The sequence below is a fragment of the Myotis yumanensis genome, unplaced genomic scaffold (genome assembly GCF_028538775.1).
Source record: "Myotis yumanensis isolate MYYU_CA2020_CCGP unplaced genomic scaffold, mMyoYum1.0.hap1 SCAF_13, whole genome shotgun sequence".
NCBI classification, from domain to species: Eukaryota; Metazoa; Chordata; class Mammalia; order Chiroptera; family Vespertilionidae; genus Myotis; species Myotis yumanensis.
The window spans coordinates 15,938,385-15,959,672 of record NW_027223764.1 but is presented as its reverse complement, the minus strand read 5'-3'; the positions used below and the strand labels follow the sequence as shown (position 1 = coordinate 15,959,672).

The following is a 21,288-nucleotide window of genomic DNA, read 5'->3' as shown; positions in this document are numbered from 1 at the left end:
CAGAGCAGGGCCGATTGGGGAGTTGGGGCACCACCCCCTGTCATGCACAGAGTAGGGCAGATCGGGAGGTTGCGATGCCACCCTCAGTCACGCTCAGGGTAGGGCCGATTGGGGGGTTGGGGCACCGCCCCCTGTCACACTCAAGGCAGGGTCGATGGGGAGGTTGCAGCACCACCCCCTGTCACGCACAGAGCAGGGCCGATCAGGGGGTTGGGGCGCTGCCCCCTGTCACTCACAGAGCAGGGCCAATCAGGGGGTTGGGGCGCTGCCCCCTGTCACTCACAGAGCAGTGCCGATCAGGGGGTTGGGGAGCTCCCCCCTGTCATGCACAGAGTAGGGCCGATAGGGGAGTTGGGGCACCACCCCCTGTCACACACAGAGCAGGGCGGATCAGGGGGTTGGGGTGCTGCACCCTGTCACACTCAGGGCAGGGCCAATGGGGAGGTTATGGCTCTACCCTGTCACACACAGAGCAAGGCCCGGGGAGGGGGGTTGGGGCGCCACCCTCTATCACCCACAGAGCAGGGCCGATCAGGGGATTGGGGTGCCACCACTGTCACACTCGGGGAAGGGCTGATGGAGAGGTTATGGCTCTACCCTGTCACACACAGAGCAGGGCCCGTGGGGGGGGGGGGGGGGTTGGGGCGCCGCACCCTGTCACACACAGAGCAGGGCCAATCAGGGGGTTGGTGTGCTGCACCCTGTCAAACACAGAGCCGCAGGGCAATCAGGGGATTAGGGAGCTCCCCCCTATCAGGCACAGAGCAGGGCTGATCAGGGGGTTGGGGCGCCTTCCCCTGTCATGAACAGAGCAAGGCAGATAGGGAGGTTGTGGCCCTGCCCCCTGTCACACACAGAGCCGCAGGGCGATCAGAGGGTTTGGGCGCTGCCCCCTGTCAAGCTGATCCCCGTGCCGGGAGCCTCGCTGCTCTGCTGATCCCGGTGCTGGGAGGCATATTACCCTTTTACTATATAGAATAGAGGCCTGGTGCATGGGTAGGGGCTGGCTGGTTTGCCCTGAAGGGTGTCCTGGATCAGGGTGGGGGTCCCCACTGGGGTGCCTGGCCAGTCTGGGTGAGGGGCTGAGGGCTGTTTTCCGGAAGTGAGTGACTGAAGCTCCCAACAGCTCCTTGTTTTCTTTTTTATTTTATTTTATTCTGGGCCAGCTTTAGCTCTGAGGCCTTGCTGCTGAAAACATCAATACAAAGTTTCGGTCCGGCTGGCTTTCAGTCCGGCTGGTTTCTGGGGTTTTGTTTAGCTTCTTATTTGCAACATAGTATATAGTTGCTTAGAGTTGCAGCTGAGAGGCCGGCAAGTGAGGCGGGGAACGTTGGAGTCCACAGCAAGCAAGCCTCATGCTCGCTTCAGTGCCTGGCTGCCGGCCGCCATCTTGGCTGACAGTTAATTTGCATATACTCACTGATTAGCCAATGAAAAGGGTAGCGGTCGTACGCTAATTACCATGTTTCTCTTTTATTAGTGTAGATAGTCTAAATCATTGAAAAGGAAGTTGTGAGCTAGGGTAAAGGCAGTGGGGATAGAGAATGAAGGAATACATAAATAAACTAGGCAAGACATGGAAGGAAAGGCAAAGCAAAGAGGGTAATCAAAGATGACTACAACTTTAAGCCTGAGTGAGTGACTAAAAAAACACTACAGAAGCAATTTAAGAAGAGATGCTATTGGGAGGTATGAAATATAGAAGTAGAGCTTGAGGGAGGTCAGGGCCAGAGAGCTTGGATTGGAGTTCAACTGGAAACCAGAGAGCTTGAATTAGTCTCTTAAAAGTAATCAATTAAGTTAGAACACAAGCAGAGCTAAGGGCAGAGTCTTAAAAAATAGGTATATTCAAGAGTTAGAAGCAAAAGAGAAATCACTAAAAGGGGCAAAGTGGTTTGACATGTTGGAAGCAAAAAAGGAGAAAACGGGGATGATAAAAGCTACAGGAATGGGCAATCAAGAGAGTCAAATGCTATAGAAAGTTGAAGGATGTTGATGACTGGGAAAGTGACCACTGGATTTGACAAGTAGGAAATCCTCGGTGAACTGCAAGATAGAGCTATACAACAGAATGGATCACAAAGAACCCAAGGCAGTAAATGTAAATTACTAGAAAGAAAAGACAGATTTTGTAGACAAACTATGAAATACTTCTGGCTTCGAATATGCTTGATATCACTGAGGCTTCTAATTAAGTACTAGTTGAATGAAATCAAAATTATATAGTTGGGTAGGGAGAACTTACCTTTTGACGTTCTCTTGAAAAAAACAGCATCTGAATATCCCAAGCCCTCTGATTTAGATCTTCCATTTCCATCTCCATTTTCTTATGTTCCCACTCAATCTGAAATATTCCTTTGTGGATATCTTTACTTTCCATCATGCTAGCAACTTTCTTATGCCCTTGAGTCTTTAAAAAAAAAGGTATATTCTGATGTTCATATAATATGATTTTGCATAAAGAATAGAGAATATTTGAAGCAGTATTCTATAATTGGAAAACATGGATCACAGAAATAATTGTGTCTGTTTAAAAATATAGCAAATATTAAAAAATTACTTCTTGGGCAAAATCTGATGACTATAAAGCATGGTTATTAAACAGAGGGAATTATAGGATAAATTTGAATGGTATAGCCAATTTATATGTCAATGCTTAGACAGACCAATCACCAATCTTCCAATCTGTATGCATTTGTAGCCTGGCTCTCTGCCCTGCTTCCTGATGCAATAGATAAACTGTTGAAAATAAAGATTAAGAGAAAGTCTCAAAGGCAGATGCATTACATTGAGTGGAACAAAGATTTTTAAAAAAAATGTAGTACATATCATGTCAAAAACTCTGTAAGCTAGAGAAAATAAACACATTTGTCATAAAAATGGAAGAATAAGAAATATTTAATACAGTAGGTAATATGTTGTTATTGTTGTTTTCTCTTTAAAAAGTAATAATTACCCTAATCACGGCATTCAGGTCTTCAATTATGGTCTTGTTGATGAGAATGGCATCAGGATACTCCAGCAATAACTGGAAATTCTCCAGTTCTACTTGTCCTTGTTTAAGGAGAATTTGGATGGTCAAATTCAACTGGAATTTCACTTTCTCTTCCTGTAATCTAAATTTAAAAAGACTTCAAAGTAAGTAGTTATAATGTATTTATATTTCAAATTTCACCTATTATCAGGCAATATCCAAATTTAAATGTCCTTCAGCTGAAGGAAAACATGCTGGAAATTAATGTGGAAAATATGTTCCCAATAATGAGCTTTCCCAGAGGTCTCCAGGATACCTCTTCTTATTGATATAAATCACTCTTGGGTGGCTCAAAGAATGGCAGGGACAGAAATATAATCATAAAGTTTCACTTTATGATTATAAAACATTAATATAATTGTGATCATAAGTTGACAAAAATAGAGATGCTACCAAATAATAAATCTGTTGATGTTTTGATTATGTATTGACTTCTGATGATATATTAAGAATGTTTAATCTATCTGCTACTTATCAAATCTATTTCTAGGTAACTCATATTTCTCTTTATAACCTAGATCTTAAGATGACATGTCAATATGGCTGTAAATATAGCCAAAAGTAAAGTAAGGACAAAGCTGTAGCCCCATCACTCAGCAAAATACAACAAGTTCTTCTAAAGAAAAAGATATTAGCTGGTTAGGTGACTAGATGGAAAATTCTTAAATAACTAATTAATTTTCCACACAGTTGTTTGTGTGGCTTGAGCCCAAAATTACTGATCAGCGAAAACAAATTCTTTGTGTTTTATTGTAGGAGATGAAAAAATACTAAATTTTTTCCAAAAGTTACCTATCCTATATAATAAAAGGGTAATATGCAAATTGACCCTATGGGCAGAACAACCAGGAATGACCGGTTGCTATGATGTGCACTGACCACCAGGGGGAAGATGCTCAATGCAGGAGCTGCCCCCTGGTGGTCAGTGTGCTCCCACAGGAGGAGCTCTGCTCAGCCACAAGCTGGGCTGAGGGCTGCGAGCACAGCGGTGGCGGTGGAGTCTCTCCTGCCTCCTCAGCAGCTCTAAGCCCGTCAGTCGGACATCCCCTGAGGGCTCCCGGGCTGCCAGAGGGATGTCTGACTGCCAACTTAGGCTCAATCCCCCTGGAGTGGGCCTAAGCTGGCATGTGGACATCCGCCGAGGGGTCCCAAACTGTGAGAGGGTGCAGCCAGGCTGAGAGACACCCTCCCCCTACCCCCCAGTGCACGAATTTTTGTGTACCGGGCCTCTAGTTTGTTATAATAGTAATGGAACATGTAGGCAACTTCCATTCTGAAATAAGGTGTTATGTAACAAAATGCACTTTTTCAAAGAGAAATTCTGAAGCTCAAGGAGAAATATAAGTCTCTGCCAGCTGTAAGCCAGTGAGTAGGCATTCTTCCCCCAGGATAACAGAAGCCAACTTAGCCCTAGCTTAGACTTTGAATAAATGAACATGAATGAAAGGTTGGATTTACAGAATGAGTTCATGGGACACTTTTTCAATTTCCACTTGCACCTTCTCATCCTCATCAATTCTCTTCCGGAGGAAAGCCATCATTTCCACTAAACCAGCTGCTTTCTGCTTTACCTGAAGAAACCAAGCCACAAACATCTCAGAACATATGGAGCTTTAGAAATAAAAGCAAACAAAAATTTAAAGAATTTTAGAAAACATACATCTGTTAACTTGTTAACTTTGTTACAAAACCTTAACAAATCCATCTTTCTAAGAGATTAATAAAAATTTAAATCCCTGCCATATGTAATAATACAAGATTTCTAGAACTTATATGGTATATCCCATGAGTAATTTGAAAATATTACTCTTGCTGAAAATCAAATATGCAAGCAATAGAATTTTTCTTATATCTTATTTTAACATTTGTTCTCATCACCTTAGGTAAAATGATAAAATCATAGATACTTTATAAAAATAGGCCAATCTGTGGCACTGAATTTAGGGAATTTGGGGGAGGGGAGGAAGGAGGTGGTCAAGAAGCAACAAGAGGAAGGATTCTCTTTCCAATCAAACACATTCTCAACTTTTTACCCTTTGCTAAATTTTATATTTTATTGACTTCAGAGAGGAAGGGAGAGGGAGAGAGAGAAACATCAATGATGAGAGATCATCATTGATAGGCTGCCTCCTGCATGCTCCAAACTGGGGATCAAGCCTGCAACACAGGCATATGCCCTGACTGGGAATGGAACTGTGACCTCCTGGTTAATAGGTCAGAGCTCAATCATTGAGCCACACTGGCTGGGTTACATTTTAAAAAATATTCTAGCAAAACTATAAAGTTGTTTCTGGTGAAATATAATTCTAATCTATGCAAAAAGAGTTAAGGACTACTCAAGATCAAGGCAGAGAGGAGAAGGGAAGTTATGTCTATAACTGTGGTATCCAAGAGAGATATAATATGAGCCATAAATGCAAGCCACATATGTAATTTTAAATTTTGTAGTAGCCACATTATAAAAAGTGCAATTAAACAGGTAAAATTAATTTTACTAATATATTTTATTTAACACAATATATCCAAAATATTAACATTTCGGCGAATCGAAGATGGCGGCATAGGTAAACACCGGAGACTGCTGCCGCAAACAACCACTTCAAAAATACAACTAAAAGACGGAACGGACATCAACCAGAACCACAGGAAGGCTGGCTGAGGAGAGACTCTTCAACTAGAAGGAAAAACAACAGCATTACGAGGCTCAGAGGAGGCGCAGTGTGGAAAATTTAAAGGTAAGGTGGTGCGGTGGTGCGCGCGCAAAGCGGGCTGGTGGCTGAGGGCGCGGTTGTTGTTTTCAATCAGGAGGGAGTCTCAGACTCTGGGCTACAGATCCAGGCCAGTCTCTAGGGACCCAGACTCAAACGGGAGAAGCGGGCCTGTCTGGCTACGGTCCCTCCGAGGTTTGCAGCGGTTGCTGGGACAGAGAAGCAGAGCCCCTGGGGACGGACTGAGAGCAGCCATAGCTGCTCCCTCCCCCCGCCCTGTTGATCCCGCCCTGCCCAAGCCCTGCGCAGAGCCATTTGCCGGATCGCCTCAGGCAAAGGCTAGATTAGCACCTCCCCAGAGGACTGAAGTTTTCCACACAGCTGATTCTCACAGCCAGTCGGCCTGGTGGTCAAATCCCTCTAGTATTAACTACAACAATTAAGGCTTAACTAGAACAAGACTGCGCACAAAGACCACAAGGGGGTGCACCAAGAAAGCATAAAAGATGCGGAGACAAAAAAACATGACAGAAATGGAGGATATGGAGCTAAAAATCGCAATTTTGAGGCCTTGCAATAAACTTGAGCAGAGCCTCACGAAAACTAATGAGACCCTCGATGCTACGATAAAGAAATTAGAAAGTAAGCATACACAGACTGAAATAAAGAATATTATACCCAATAGCAGACCAGAGGAGCACAAGAATCAAACCAAAGATTTGAAATGCGAAGAAGCAAAAAACACCCAACTAGAAAAGCAAAATGAAAAAAGAATCCAAAAATACGAAGATAGTGTAAGGAGCCTCTGGGACAGCTTCAAGCTCACTAATATCAGAATTATTGGAGTGCCAGAAGATGAGAGACAGCAAGATATTGAAAACCTATTTGAAGAAATAATGGCAGAAAACTTCCCCCACCTGGTGAAAGAAATGGACTTACAGGTCCAAGAAGCGCAGAGAACCCCAAACAAAAGGAATCCAAAGAGGACCACACCAAGACACATCATAATTAAAATGCCAAGAGCAAAAGACAAAGAGAGAATCTTAAAAGCAGTAAGAGAAAGAGACTCAATTACCTACAAGGGAATACCCATACGACTGTCAGCTGATTTCTCAACAGAAACTTTGCAGGCCAGAAGGGAATGGCAAGAAATATTCAAAGTGCTGAATACAAGAACCTACAACCAAGATTACTTTATCCAGCAAAGCTATCATTCAGAATTGAAGGTCAGATAAAGAGCTTCACAGATAAGGAAAAGCTAAAGGAGTTCATCACCACTAAACCAGTATTACACGAAATACTGAAAGGTTTCCTTTAAGAAGAGGAAGAAGAAAAAGGTAAAGATACAAATTGTGAACAACAAACATGCATCTATCAACAAGTGAATCTAAGAATCAAGTGAATAAATAATCTGATGTACAGAATGAACTGGTGATTATAATGAATCAGGGACATAGAAAGGGAATGGACTGACTATTCTTGCGGGGGGGGGGGGGAAGGGGAATGGGAGATGCGGGAAGAGACTGGACAAAAATCGTGCACCTATGGATGAGGACAGTGGGTGGGGAGTGAGGGCGGAGGGTGGGGCGGGAACTGGAAGGAGGGGAGTTATGGGGGGAAAAATGAGGAACAAATGTAATCTGAACAATAAAAATTTAATTAAAATAAAAAAAACAAAAACAAAAACAAAAAACAAAATATTAACATTTCAACCTATAATAAATATAAAAATATTGAGACATTTACTATTATTTTTTTCATTATTTTAAGTTTTCTAAATCTGTGTGTATTTTCTACGTACAGCATGTCTCAATTAGGACTAGCCATATTTATTTCAAGTAAACAATAACTACATGTAGTGAGTGACCACCATTTTGACAGGGTGGGTCTACACAGGTATAGACCTATACTTAGCCCTCAGTAACACTATGGTTAATATTTTATTTCATTATTATTCTTATTAATATTACTAATACTACCCTAGCAAGAAAACCTAAACAATTAGATTTTCTGGGAGTACTGACCACCATAAACTATCTATTTTATATTAGTGCACTAAATGAAAGGAAATTGAAAAGTTATATACTTTTTGTTCGTTTTCCACTTTCATTCGTCTGGTCACACAGAAATGATTCCAGACTGAGGGGTCCAAGCCTTCTGGCATGTTATTAGTATTGTCCAAGTCATCCATGGCTTTCATTAACTGAGCAAAGGCATCTTTATTCAATTTCCCAGATCCTGGTCGTTCTCCAAAAGGCACAAGACTGGCCATCTCTGAGTGTGTTTTCGGTTTGTGAATCCTGGTATTATCAATAAAAGCCCATCAACCTTCCACATTCTCACACATCCAAAAAAAAAATCAATGTTAAATAATATGATCCTTAGCATAGGTATGACATTGCATGACACTTTCCTTTGGCACTTGTAGTCAGATTATTCCAAAGAGAAAAGCACCCTCTTTGATCTTTTTCCATATTCTCTGGATCCCAGACATGACCTTGGCTAAACTACAGATGCTCCCTAACTGTTGTCAGCACTGGCAAATTACCTGGATTACAAAAGGTCTCCCTTCTTGAAGGAGAGATCAAGAGTGTCCAGGACAAGCAAAATCCACAAGAGTTCGTTATCAGTGAACCAACTTTACAAGAAATGTTAAATGGTCTTCTTTGAGCAGTAAAGGAAAGTTCATAACCAGAAATATGAAAATATAAGAATTGAAAAAATACATTCTTCTTGGTATCTTAAGCTGGCAGGTGAAGGCCCAAGAGAAGGGTGGGTGTTCCCTTGCTCTGTGCCACGTCCTCTGCAGGTATCCTTTTGCAGGTGAGTAGCTTAGACTATGTTCCGATATGTACACAACTCGAGAAGAGCCTCTTTCATCTACACTAATAGATTAGTTTTGTTTCCCTGGGCTGTGGCTGGGAAGGGAGTTCACTATCAAATGCTTTACAATACACCATGACGTGAATATTGTTATTCTGTTTCTCTAGATGAGGATCAGAATACTTTCTTCACAAGGCTTATTATAACTCATTACTTGAAAAATAGGGAAATCAAGATATGAAGCATGTTCTAAATTGAGTTCTTCAGGTTGCATGTAACCCATCAAAGGTGAGAGAACGAGTTTGTATCTCATACACAAATGAGCCTATATCTTTGTGACAAACTCCTGATTTCTAGATTACATTTGAAAATTATGGAAATATGAATTTATAAAAAATTGGAAATATGCAGGACTGTAATTCTAATGATACTCTCAGTATAAAAATCAAATATTTTAAAACTCTTTTGATAATGGTTATATTCAAGAATTTGTACTGGCATTTTTTGAACTTTGTCTTAAACACAATCACATGAGATGCTCTGGGAAAAAGTGATTTGTGGTAAAATAAGTTCAGAACACACTGCTTACTCCATTTTTTGTATTTGGAGATCCAAAGGCCAAAAACCAAGTTCTGAGAAGTTCTTGTAAAGAAAACTGTTTAACTTTTTTGTTTTTTTAACCCAATGTTTCCCCCAAACTTATTTTGTCCTGGAAGCCTTTTACATGTAGTTCCAATTCATAACACAAGGGAACTTTGCTTACCTAGGTAACTATTTTTACATAATGAAAGAAATGATTATTCTTCATTACTAACCTTAAGATATAAGAATAATCTTTAAAAAACTGAATTTTATCAGGACATTTGAACATTTTCACATAAAAGATGTTAGACTGAATATTTCCATCTAATTGTGAGAAAAGCTGAAATCTGATATCATTCCTATTTATTTAGAGACTTTTCCTCAGAAACATGATAGCAAAGGAGATACAAACCTTGGTCGGCGTTTAAAGAGTTTGTAGAGCATATCCACCTGATAACTGGGGATTTCAGAAAATTCCTTTTTAAAGCTGCGATCCATAACCTAAGCACAAACAGATCATTGCAGGATTGCAATTGTTTCAGAAACATTTTATTTGTTGCCAATATAGAGTTATTATCACTTTGATTTTTAAAAGCCATGAAAACTTGGTTTATAAAGTAGATTTGTTAGGGAGTGACCACTCACTATACAAGGATTTCTCAAAGATTTTTAATAGGAAGAACATTAGTGAATTGAAAATATTATTTCATATAAGAGGTCTTAGAACTGAAGTTTTACAAAATATTTACCCATAAAACATGCAAAATCTATTCCATTCCATTTCATTCAATTTCATTCTATTCCTATCCCATTCTTCTTCTTTTTTCTTTAATTGACTCATTGCCTCCCACATGTGCCCCAACTGGGGCCAGGCAGCGAACCCACTACCCTTCGGTCCTTGGGCCTACGCTCTAACCATTAAAGAACACTAGAAAGGGCTAACTCCATCCTTCTTTATTTACTTTTTTATTCCATTATTTTCCATTAAAAAACTGCTGATCATAGTCTACCAAATTGATATCATAACCAACTAATGGGGCCTGCAACCTGAAATTTGAAAAGCTCCAAAGTCTAGATGATCTCTCTCATTTTTGTGCAAGAGAAAGCTTAAACCAGAGATGTTTACACACATTTATTTTACACAGTGATTTTCAGAAATATACAAAGGTATAGAATGGAATTAACTCATAATTGAGAATTTTAGTAGGAGAAGAATCTATGAGGAAATTAAATTGTAATCCTTTTAATCTTCCCTTAAGTCCAACTCTACTGCATTGGTAAGTGGGTAAGACTATGGCGCTCACCTTGTCTTCTGCCAGTAAGTTGTCATAGTGCTCCTTGTACAAATCAAGGTCATCTTTAGCTTTCTGGATGGCCATTATAGTCTGGCTCTATAATAACATTGGGAATAGCCAGTTGTAACTGAATATTTTTCAGAATAAACACAAATATTTGAGGTACTAAAAAGAACAAGGAATTTCTAGTACAAGATAAATGTGTCAGTGATGTATCCATTGCAGATAACATTTTTAAAAAATATGTTTTTATTGATTTCAGAGAGAGGAAGGGAGAGGGAGAGAGAGATAGAAACATCAATGATAAGAGAAAATAATTGATTGGCTGCCTCCTATTGGGGATCGAGCCTGCAACCCAGGCATGTGTCCTGACTGGGAATCTAACCTCGACCTTCTAGTTCATAGGTCAATGCTCAACTACTGAGCCACACCAGTCAGGCTGCAGATAACATTTATAGAAAAACTAAACCAACTGGAGACTTTAAAGAAACAAACATCTAATCACCTGTTTCTGAGTATAGCTAGTTCTGTATGCGAGTGTGGAAGTGACTACAGAGCATGCTACATTCTCAGCAGGGCAGTATGGATGATAAAATCTCACAGGCTTGGGAGTCTCCTGGAGCTGGGTTCTGAGAGACTAACATATAAAAGGACAATGGCCAGACCAAATATAAAAATAGAACTCTTATTCCTAACCTCTACAGCAATTGGCCCCAAACTATCAAGACTTGAAAAATAACTTTCATCTTTTAAAATATTTGCCACCATCTCTAACTTAGGACCAACCAGAGAAAGCCAATATACTCCCCAAACCTATCACATAGGTTGCTGAATTTCTAAATAACTTCCTCTCCCCCAAACCCCCCCCCCCCCGCTTCCTCATGCCAATAACATCAGAATAGAGGGCACCTGAAGTCCTCTCTTTTTTCATTATAAAACTTTCCCATCCCTCTGCTTGCCTTTGAATGTCTGCCAAACACAAATGATGGTGGCTGGTTCCCTTGCTATACCAAGCTCTGAATGAACAGTCTGCTTATTCTCATTTAGATGGTCTTCATTTATTTCCACAGTTCCAGTTTCTGCCATATTACATCCTAGTTGGTGACTTAGGCATGTTACCAGTCTCTCTGAGATGGTCTCCACATCTGTGAGGAATGCCCGTACCCTGCAGGGTTGCTATGAGTAGGGTTGTATGTAGAAGGTACTTTGCATATGCTGCTTAACAGACTCTTAGCAAAGAATAAGTACATATGTCATATAGGGTACTTTAAATCAACCACACTCATAACTTATCTTTTATTAATATTACCAATAAAGGCTGACATACTTAGAAAATTATGTGACAAGCATTTTTCTTTCATTGTCTCTTTAATGAAACTTATCTATCCATGCTCCTATTTATTAGATAAGGTTTGACAGAATATGACAGCTTTTTATTCTATAAGCTAACCTATTGCTTACATTAGTAATACTTAGGGTGCCAAATGGTCCAGAGAGAACAACATTCCCTAGTGAAGAGCTTGCAAATAGATTAAAAGGCTACTAGTATATGTCTTGTCCAAGGCCCCATAGCCAGTCAGTGATTAAAATCAGGTCTTTTCAACCATGAAGCTATATGGCCTCATCTCAACCATACTAGAGGCCCGATGCACGAAATTCATGCAAGAATAGGCCTTCCTTCCCCTGGCTGCCCGCACCGGCTTCCCTCTGGCACCCGGGACCCAGGATTCCCTCGTAGCCCCGCCTTCATCCGGAAGGTTGTCTGGAAGGATGTCCAGTCTAATTAGCATATTATGCTTTTATTATTATAGATGTCACATGAAAGGTATATGGTTCTTTTGACTAAATGATTGCAAATAAAGAATCACATAACTTTCACCTGACCCTGGAGCAAAGTCCCAGACAGGGAGCCACGGGATGCATACAGCTGAGTAGGAATATGGAAGGAAGAAAGGGTCTAGGCATGTGTGCTCTTGTTAAAAAAGGAGCATGTCTATCAAAAAATGCTGTACTCAGATATCAGATACTATACTTACTTTCTCCTCCTGCTTCTTTATAAGATAGTTGTTTAGAAATGTTTCTCTGGTGCTTAATTCTTCATCCAACAGTAAAGAAAAGAGAAGGTTATTTATTTTCAGTTCCTCCTGTAGAAATATTTTAAAAAGCGGAATGATCAATAGTCCTACTCAAGAAAGAATTTTTCATCTGTAATACTCTCAACAATAAAGATTTTAAAATAATAATAATAAAGAAAGAATTATTCTATTTAGGGCCAAAGACTTGGCACTCATCAAGCAAGTTCATGACATACAAGAAAGATAAATCTTTTTTAAGAAAATGGGGATATAAACTGTTATAATAATTACTCAGCTGTTTTACACTTCTCATCTTTTCATACATACAGAAAAAATATATCAAACAAATGTGGAGTTTAATGAATTATTATTAAGGCAGATACCTTTGTAGTCACCATCCAGTTCAAGAAACAGAACTTTGCCACTGCCCAAAGCCCTTCCATGTATCCCATCATAGCCTCCACCCCAATCATAACCACTGTCCTGTCTCAGAGTAATAACTTTCTTGTGTTTCCTTATAGTTTTATTACCCAAGTATCTTTGTCCAAGTACAATAGTATAACTTATCTATTAAAAAAAGGTCACATTTTTCAAGTTTTTTATACTCCACAAATTTCTTTCCATCCCTTTCTTTTCCTTATATTTATCTGTAGTTATCACCTAGTCTGCATTTTACTAGTTGTATATTTATGGTGAATTTATCAGTGTCTTTCATCCCATATATTTCCTGAAAATTGGCAGCTGGATCAGAGATCTGATGAGACCCATGTTTGGTCCCTTTGGCAAGACTGCAGGAGATACTGTGTTCTTTGAAAAGGAGACGTATGTATAATAACAGGTTGTCTTTCTTTTTGTGGATGTTAGAAGCTATCAATGCTCAATGCCCAGGTCCATTAATCCATTGAGAGTTGCAAAATGGTAATATTCTATTTCTATTATTCCTTTTTTTTAACTTACTAATTGAAATCTATAATAATAAAAGGGTAATATGCTAATTAGACCAGACATCCTTCTGGACATCATTCTGGATGTCTTTCCAGACATCCAGACGAAGCTGGGGCTGGAGCCGAGGGAAGGAAGGCCTCCTCTTGCAGGAATTTTCATGCATTGGGCCTCTAGTTATTTTATAAAGAGAGGTTTCTTCTTATCTTCTTTTTGGTTACAGTACATATAAAAAGGTAGACTAAATAGTTGATGCTTTCTCTTTACCAGTTTATTTAGATAATGAATTGGTTGTTATCTTTTGAAAGTGAACCATTAGCATCTTTTACTTTTTAAAATATCACAAATTCATAAATTTAAACAAATGTTATGGATTTCAGTTTGTTGCAATTATTATCATTGTTGAATCTTAAATTGTTCCATTTAGGGGAGCTTTTAAAGTTGGTTTCTGAGTCCTTTTGATATTACTTAGTAGTCTGTGATAGTTTTCTCATTCTCTTGTATGAAAGATGTTATAAGAATATCTTTTTAAAATAACAGCTTTATAAGATGTGTTTCCCAGTCCATACACTTATTTAAGTGTATAACCCATTTTGGCTTTTACTATATTCACAGAGTTGTACAACCATCACCACAATCAATTTTAGAATATTTCTCACTCTGAAAATAAATCCTTTAGCAGTCATTTCCCATTTCTCTCTGCCCCACCCTGCTCACCTCCCAGATGCCTCCCTGCCTCAGCCCCAAGGCAACCACTAATTAACTTTCTGTCTCTATGGATTTGCCTATTCTGGACATTTCATATACATGGAATTATTCAATACGTGGCCTTGGGTATATGGCTTCTTTCACATAGCATGTTTTCAAGGTTCATCCATGTTGTAGCATACACTACCTTTTTTTTGCTGAATAACATTCTATTATATGGATAAACCATATTTTATTTACCCATTTACAATTGTTGGACATTTGGATTATTTTTACTTTTTGGCCATTATGACTAATGCTGCTCTTATGACTAATGCTGGGATATTCATTTCCAGTCTTCCCCCACCCAACTACCATATACATACACTCCCTTCCTGCCAGCCAGTCATTATGTTCTATCTATGGCTATGTCTGCTGAGGAGTGACGCCTCTCCCATGGCTACAGGTCTTGCTGGGCCCTGGTAACAGCTCCCTCCCCTTGCCTCTTTGGCTCTAGGGACGATACTGGTTTCCCATTGTTGCTAGTCTCGGTGTGTTTCGCCATTCCTTGCTGTTTCCCTTGCCTATACCTCAGTAAAGAGTCCATGCATTAAACTCTCTTAAATAAAACCTTTTTGGTATAGCATTCCTGTTGGGCTGCTAAGGATACAGATTGCTTCCTCAAGGTCCCTTTAACTGCCCTCATCTTTTTTGGTTGGTCCCCTTGCTTTGGTGAGACACATTTTCCAGCAGCTCCCTGAAAATGGGTGCATGTAAATTTTTGAGACTTTGCATTTCTCAAAATATTCTTCTTCTTTTCTTACACTCAGTTGATAGCTTGGTAAGGTATAAAATCCAATGTTAGGCATAATTTTCCCTCAGAATTTAAAGGCTTCACTTCTTGACTTTCTTGCTTCTCTAGTCAATGCATGCTTCATTTATATTCTTACTGCTGAATGAAATTAAGCCAGATTTTTCATTTGATCTTTTGTGCATGTGGATTATTCATTTATTTAACATATAGATGAACCCAGCCCTTTGCTAGTCATTGGAGATACAGGGATGAACAAGACAGACTCATGGAGATAGTGCTGGGAGCATTAAAAAGTAACCACACAAAAATTAAAATTTAGTTGTAAATACATGATTCAAAGGAAAAGAACAAAGTATATGATAGGAAGATCTAATATAGTTTGAGGAATTGGCTTTTAAGCTGGAACCTGACAGACAAATAGATAGAGGCCAGGATGCAAAGACATTGGCAGAGAATACTACTAGTAGAGTTGGGTGGAAGGACAAAAGGCATCAGAGGAGGGAGTGTGGCGAGTGAGGAGGCGGGTGGCACAGATGAGGCTAGAGTGGGAGCCAGGGCCAGAGCCCCTAGGACCTTGGTGCCAGAAAGGATGTTGGTCAATATCCCAAGAACACTGAGAGGACCTAGAAACTCATTTTTTAAAAAGTTATGTAAGGAATCTTTTATTTACCTGGTTGATAACCATTTCTGCCTTCACTCTCCTTTCAAAGAGTCTTTTCAAATATTCATCAAAATTCTGTGTGCTTTCTTGAATTGAGTTTTGAAGTTTCCTCAATTCTGCTTCTAAGGACTGAAAGAAAGGAAGTCAACAGCAAAGTTAACGTCTAGGGACATCAAATGTCCCAGGAAGTGATGTTCACACTTTGCCACAAGGGAGGGGCAGGTGGCAGGCAAGACTTGAGTGGTGTTCTAGGCTCTTCGGCCCCCTTCAATCAGAGATGTTGTACCTGGATTTGTTGAATAGGTTGTGAGTCTGAGATTTTTGCTGAAAAATATTTTACTGAAAAAAAAGAAAGTTAAAAATCACTGATCATTACTAATGGTGCAGGTGGCAGTAAGCCTAGAAAAACAAGTCACAGCAAATCTTTCCAGAAAATTCTGACTCTATACAGGACAGAAATTGCCAGGCACACATCCAGCCTGGAAAAAGAAATCTTGATTTTTGTAAAAGCCATGAATATCTCTTCATAGAATTGTTTAGATTTTAAGGAAATAAGAAGGGAATATATATTCTTTCTTGTTTTTTGGTATGTTTTATTTTTCTAAGCAGTTCTACATCAGGTAAAAAAAAGTCCCACCTCCTTTTATGTTTTTTAAAATATGTTTTTACTGATTTTTAGAGAGAGAGAAAGAGAGAGGGAGAGAGATAGAAACATCGATGAGAAACAGCAATCAACTGCCTCTTTTTTTTAAGTTTTATCTTATTGTTTAAAGTATTACATATAGCAGTGTATATGACTCCTTTTGGGGTTTGGCCCGGGGGGAGGTCAATGGAGGGATCAACTGCCTCTTGCACGTCCCCTTCTGGGGATCAAGCCCACAACCTAGGTATGTGCCCTTGTTATGGGTTGACTCAGCGAGATAGACCACCGACTCAGAATTTAAATTTAGGAACCTTTATTAAGCTGGCCAGCTGTCTGCAGTTCAGCCTTTGCTTTGAACTGCAGTAGCTGACTGCAAGAGTTACAGCAATTTATTTGCAAAAACTACAAAGTTACAAAGCCATGCTTACGCAATTTGTTCCCGACACAGCACAGCATTATCACCTTCCTATCTATGTTTTCCGGGACCAGAGAGCACAGTATATATTGAGGAGGGACCATGAGACCATATCCCAAGGCCTGACCCGATGTCAGTACCCTCCCATCTGTCTGCTCCAGGAACAGACAGCACAGCGCACCCCGATATGCAGCCCAGTACACCCTGACCAGAAATTGTACCAGTGACCTCTTGGTGCAAGGGTCAAAGATTGGTGCTCAACTGCTGAGCCATACTGGTGGTTCCCACCCCTTTTAAAAAAAATTTCACCAGGACATAGAGCTAAGCATACACTAGGTAAGTGAAAAACTATGAGTTTACATTTTTAAAGAAAAAACAACATCTGCAGATCAATTCTAGACATGTTGCTACAATTTTTATCTTTAAATTTTTTGGTATCTTTTAAGTTTTGATATGACTTCAAATTTACAGAAAAGTTACAGTTGTACAAAGAATTCCCATATATTTTTAACCAATTTAATCAGCTGTTAATATTCTGCCCCATTTGCTTTATCACTTGCTCAATATCTATCCCCCTCCCCTCCTCCTCCCTTATTTATTTATTTATTTTTTTTAAAGATTGAGAAGGGAGAAATAGGAATGATCATAGTTTGTTTCTGGAGTTTTTTTGAGGAGACACTGAGTGGTGGATTAACAGGAAAGTGGGATCAAAGGAATTCTTTTCTTTTAACTTTTTATTTTTAAGTAAGTAACAAGAATAGTAGAAAGAACTCCAGAGTCTCCTTCAAAAAAATCTTTTTCCTTTTCCTTTTGTATACAATGTAAAAGATTACAGCATGTGTATGTTGGTAGGAAAACTCCAGCAGAGAGGGGAAAACTGATGACGCAGGGGAAAGGCAAAGTGCTGGAGTAACCATGCTGCAGGGTGAGACCAGATGGTTCTAGTGCACAAGGGGAGGACCAGGCCTGGGTGGACGCAAGGCCGTTTCTTCCATAAGAAACAGCAAGGCAGGGAGATTCCAGGGATTTACTTTAGGGGCTGGAAGACATAGTGGCAGAAGAGTAAGGCAAGTCTCTTATTGCTTCTCTTCTCCAAGTGCAACAGAACATAAGGTGACAGGGGACTGGAGGTTGGAAGTTCGAGGCTAGAGACCGTGTGAAGTGTAGGACCTGGGTACTTAAAGTGCGGTTGACTCACTGCCTGGCTGCTTGTTAGGATTCTGAGGACGCTCCCATTTCCTGAGAATGATGGGATCCGAAGCTGCATTTTTAACAAGCTCCCCAGGTGATGTGGACTAAGCTAGCAGGGAAATGGACTAGCTTTGCTGAGCAGGTGTCAGGACCTAATAAAGATTAAGGCCATTAGAGTGAAACCAGTCAGTATTTTTATTTTCTTTACCTTCTGCAGGTGCAAGTGCAGAGAAGGCCAAGTGCTGGTCTTTGTCAAGGCTGGGTTTTACCAAGTGAGTATGACCAGGGAGCAGGGAGGTAAGGGTGTGGGCAGTGCAGTATCGTACTGTGCAGGACCATGGAGTAAATAACCACACTTTATTCCTATTCCCCAACTCCTTGCAATCTTTACTGCATTCAAAACTACTCATTTTGGCTTTCAGGTAAGTACTATCTTAAGATAAAATGCCAGGGCACTCTTAGAGGACTGCAGTGAATAAAAACATGACAGGTTAACAATAGGTTCAAAGAAATTGTTCATAAGATACAGCCACTGTAAAGCTGACAAACTGTCCTGCCTCAAATGATGGTATGATTTTATTTTCTTCACAGAGGAATAAATATTATTTATTTGGTTGTATACCATCAGCTTTTATATCTCCATTATAATTGTAAGCAATTTTGATGTGGGAATGTTTCTTCGCAATGGAAGGAGATAAAAGTAGAACTACATTGCAAAAATCTCAAATTAGAACTGTAAAGTGTGTGCTGGGCTGATGGTGTCCTTCCCTCAAGTCCTTTCCTTGAGACTGAGAGTAAATCAAGCAAGAGTATTACTGAACTCAAATAGCTGTAGACAATACAGAGCAGTGCCTTGAATATACTGTAATAGGTGTTCATGAAACATTTGAAGAATGATTGGAGAACCAAATGAATTGTAATAACATGGGAAATGTTGGAATCAGGAAGAACTTAAAAAATTTAAAATACATCTTCTTGTTTTAAATTGTTCTAACTCTTTAACTTTATATCCACCTAGTTCCCTAAATTCTCTTCAAAATTTCAGTTGAAACACTATCCTTCAACTATTGACGACAATGAGAAAATCAAGAACACTTAATTTGATAATATACTGAAACAAAATCCTGGATATGGTAGGATATATGAATTATTTGCACTTCTGACCTTTCTATACTTATCTCTTTCTTCATTTAACTCCCTGACTTTTTTCTCATAGTCTTTGAATTGTTTTCTTTCCTCTTCAGTCCATATAGCATCAGGTTTTGCCATGAAAGCAGGCTGAGGAATCACCTGGAGATAGAAAGGAAAGCATGTAGTGGAGCACAAACCTATATGAAGCAGTACAATACAAGTTCAGGGTTATCATTACAGTTAAAAGCAAGGGCCCTTTAACACAGTATAGTTCTTCACAGTGGCAAGATAATATCCTGACACTTTGACCAAAATATAAGAAAAAAATGTTACAACTGTTTTTCTGTAACTTAAAGAGGTTGGACAGTTTGGGATATACCCAGACGCTTAGGTGACAGGTTTGGAGGTATGTGTTGATATCTTCATAGCTAGAACTACACCTGAGCTCCAGGGGCACCTATGTCAGGTGTCAAAGGGAATGTTTCTCTGGAGAATAACAGGTGCAGCATTATCCCTGCTTTCAGTGAGACCAAAACACTATGGTTGCTTGTTTTTGTTTGTTTGCCCTATTTGTCAGATTGAAAGGCAAGTCTGTGACTCCCAATATCTTATTTGTCTGATGTGGTATAGTTTATAAGGTACTGGAGGTTGTTTACTTGTTGCTGTAGAACTTTAAAGCTCAGGTTCATATAGACAAAAATGGTCAAATGTCAATAGTTCTCATCACCCAAATTCCATTTTGATAAGGACGTTGGAAATCTCACCATTCTCAGAATATCTTCCTTCTTGACTTCCAGGACTCCTCCCATCATGTCCATCAGGGCTCGATGTCTGGTGTCACAGGCCTGGGAAAGAGCCAGGGTCAACAAGGGCAGGTAGCTGATCCAGAGACTGGACACTCTAGGGCAGTGATGGCGAGCCTATGACACGCGTGTCGGAGGTGACACGCAAACTCATTTTTTTGGTTGATTTTTCTTTGTTAAATGGCATTTAAATATATAAAATAAATATCAACAATATAAGTCTGTGTTTTACTATGGTTGCAAATATCAAGAAATTTCTATATGTGACACGGCACCAGAGTTAAGTTAGGGTTTTTCAAAATGCTGGCACGCCGAGCTCAAAAGGTTCGCCGTCACTGCTCTAGTGGCACCTCAGGCAGCCTCCCATTCAATGTTAGAATGACTGCATTTAGGAAGGGAAGGGTGAGCAGTGGCATGGAGAGGAGAGAGGAAGGGGGCCACTGAGATTCCAGTGACTCTGACCATGACAAGTGTGTTGGTATGTTTCTATAGTAGAGTTCAAGAACAACACTATTAAACCAAATTAGGAACAGGAACCCCTAAAGGAATGAGGGTTTTAGGTACTGTGCAAAACTGCATACCTGCGACTGAAGCCATTGCTCCATTTTTTGGGCTGCAAGTAATTCTTTTTTGGCTCTTTGCCAAGGAGGAACATGTTTTTGAATTGTAATCTGAAAGAAAAAAAAAGTGGTTTTCTGCTGTTCGTCTTACAAAATTCAACTAAACTGTCCTTCCATACACTAAGAAGAGTTTAGGACATATCAAGGGGATAAAGGGTATATCCAGATTTTACAACCAATTTCCTATATTTGGAATGAAGATAAGGTCTAAAATGAGAAGGTTGAAAAAAATAGTTATTTCTCTATTAGCTCTCTAAATCCATCTCTGTCACTAAAGAAATTAAACAGGGGAGCTGGTTTAGATGGGAAGGGAAGGGGTCCAAAGAAGTGCCATCTAAGCCAAATGCTTCAGGATAGAGGTTCTGAGAGGTCAAAGCTTGGGACATTCAAGGAATTGTGAAAATGCAAGTGTGGCCAGAACAGAGCGAGGCAGGGAGAGCAGCTGGAGTGAAGGAGGCCCAGGGTGGGCCATCAGAAAGAGACTTGTGGGTGTTATCCAGAGCAGCTACTGCAGGGGTTAAGCAGGGAAGGACAAAATGGTTTATAAGATCACTCTCCTAAATGCAGAAGGGATTAGCATATGAGAGGAAGCAGTGGGCAGGGTTAATTATGTGCATACAAAGTGAGCCCAGAGGCGGGCCTAGGTGAGAGAAGCAGGTTGGGGTCCTTGTGTCTTAAGTCTTGTAGCTAGAGTCTGGCCTCTGGAAGAACCGACTTTCTTAAACAAGTCCCGTGGAGTGTAGAGGTTAAGAGGAAGTGCTCGGAAGTATAATGATTGAGTTCAAACCCCAACTCTGTTACTTACTACCTTTGTAACTGTGGTCAAGCTACTTCACCTCTCTGTGCCTGTTTCCTTTTCTGTAA

At 39.9% G+C, this 21,288-nt stretch overlaps 1 protein-coding gene across 2 annotated transcripts in view; it reads right to left on the bottom strand.

The window, feature by feature from the left end:
- The window catches only part of CFAP43 (cilia and flagella associated protein 43), an 87,866-nt gene that overhangs the window by 3,892 nt on the left and 62,686 nt on the right, over positions 1–21,288 (bottom strand). For both annotated transcript variants that reach the window (XM_070432338.1, XM_070432339.1), the window contains 11 exons: positions 20,386–20,475; positions 19,766–19,846; positions 19,035–19,160; positions 15,631–15,750; positions 12,479–12,586; positions 10,452–10,538; positions 9,560–9,648; positions 7,829–8,042; positions 4,493–4,605; positions 2,957–3,116; positions 2,246–2,410 (listed from right to left, as the gene is read on the bottom strand). In XM_070432338.1, the coding sequence (XP_070288439.1) occupies positions 2,246–2,410; positions 2,957–3,116; positions 4,493–4,605; positions 7,829–8,042; positions 9,560–9,648; positions 10,452–10,538; positions 12,479–12,586; positions 15,631–15,750; positions 19,035–19,160; positions 19,766–19,846; positions 20,386–20,475 (1,353 nt within the window). The remainder of the gene's footprint in view (positions 1–2,245; positions 2,411–2,956; positions 3,117–4,492; positions 4,606–7,828; positions 8,043–9,559; positions 9,649–10,451; positions 10,539–12,478; positions 12,587–15,630; positions 15,751–19,034; positions 19,161–19,765; positions 19,847–20,385; positions 20,476–21,288) is intronic.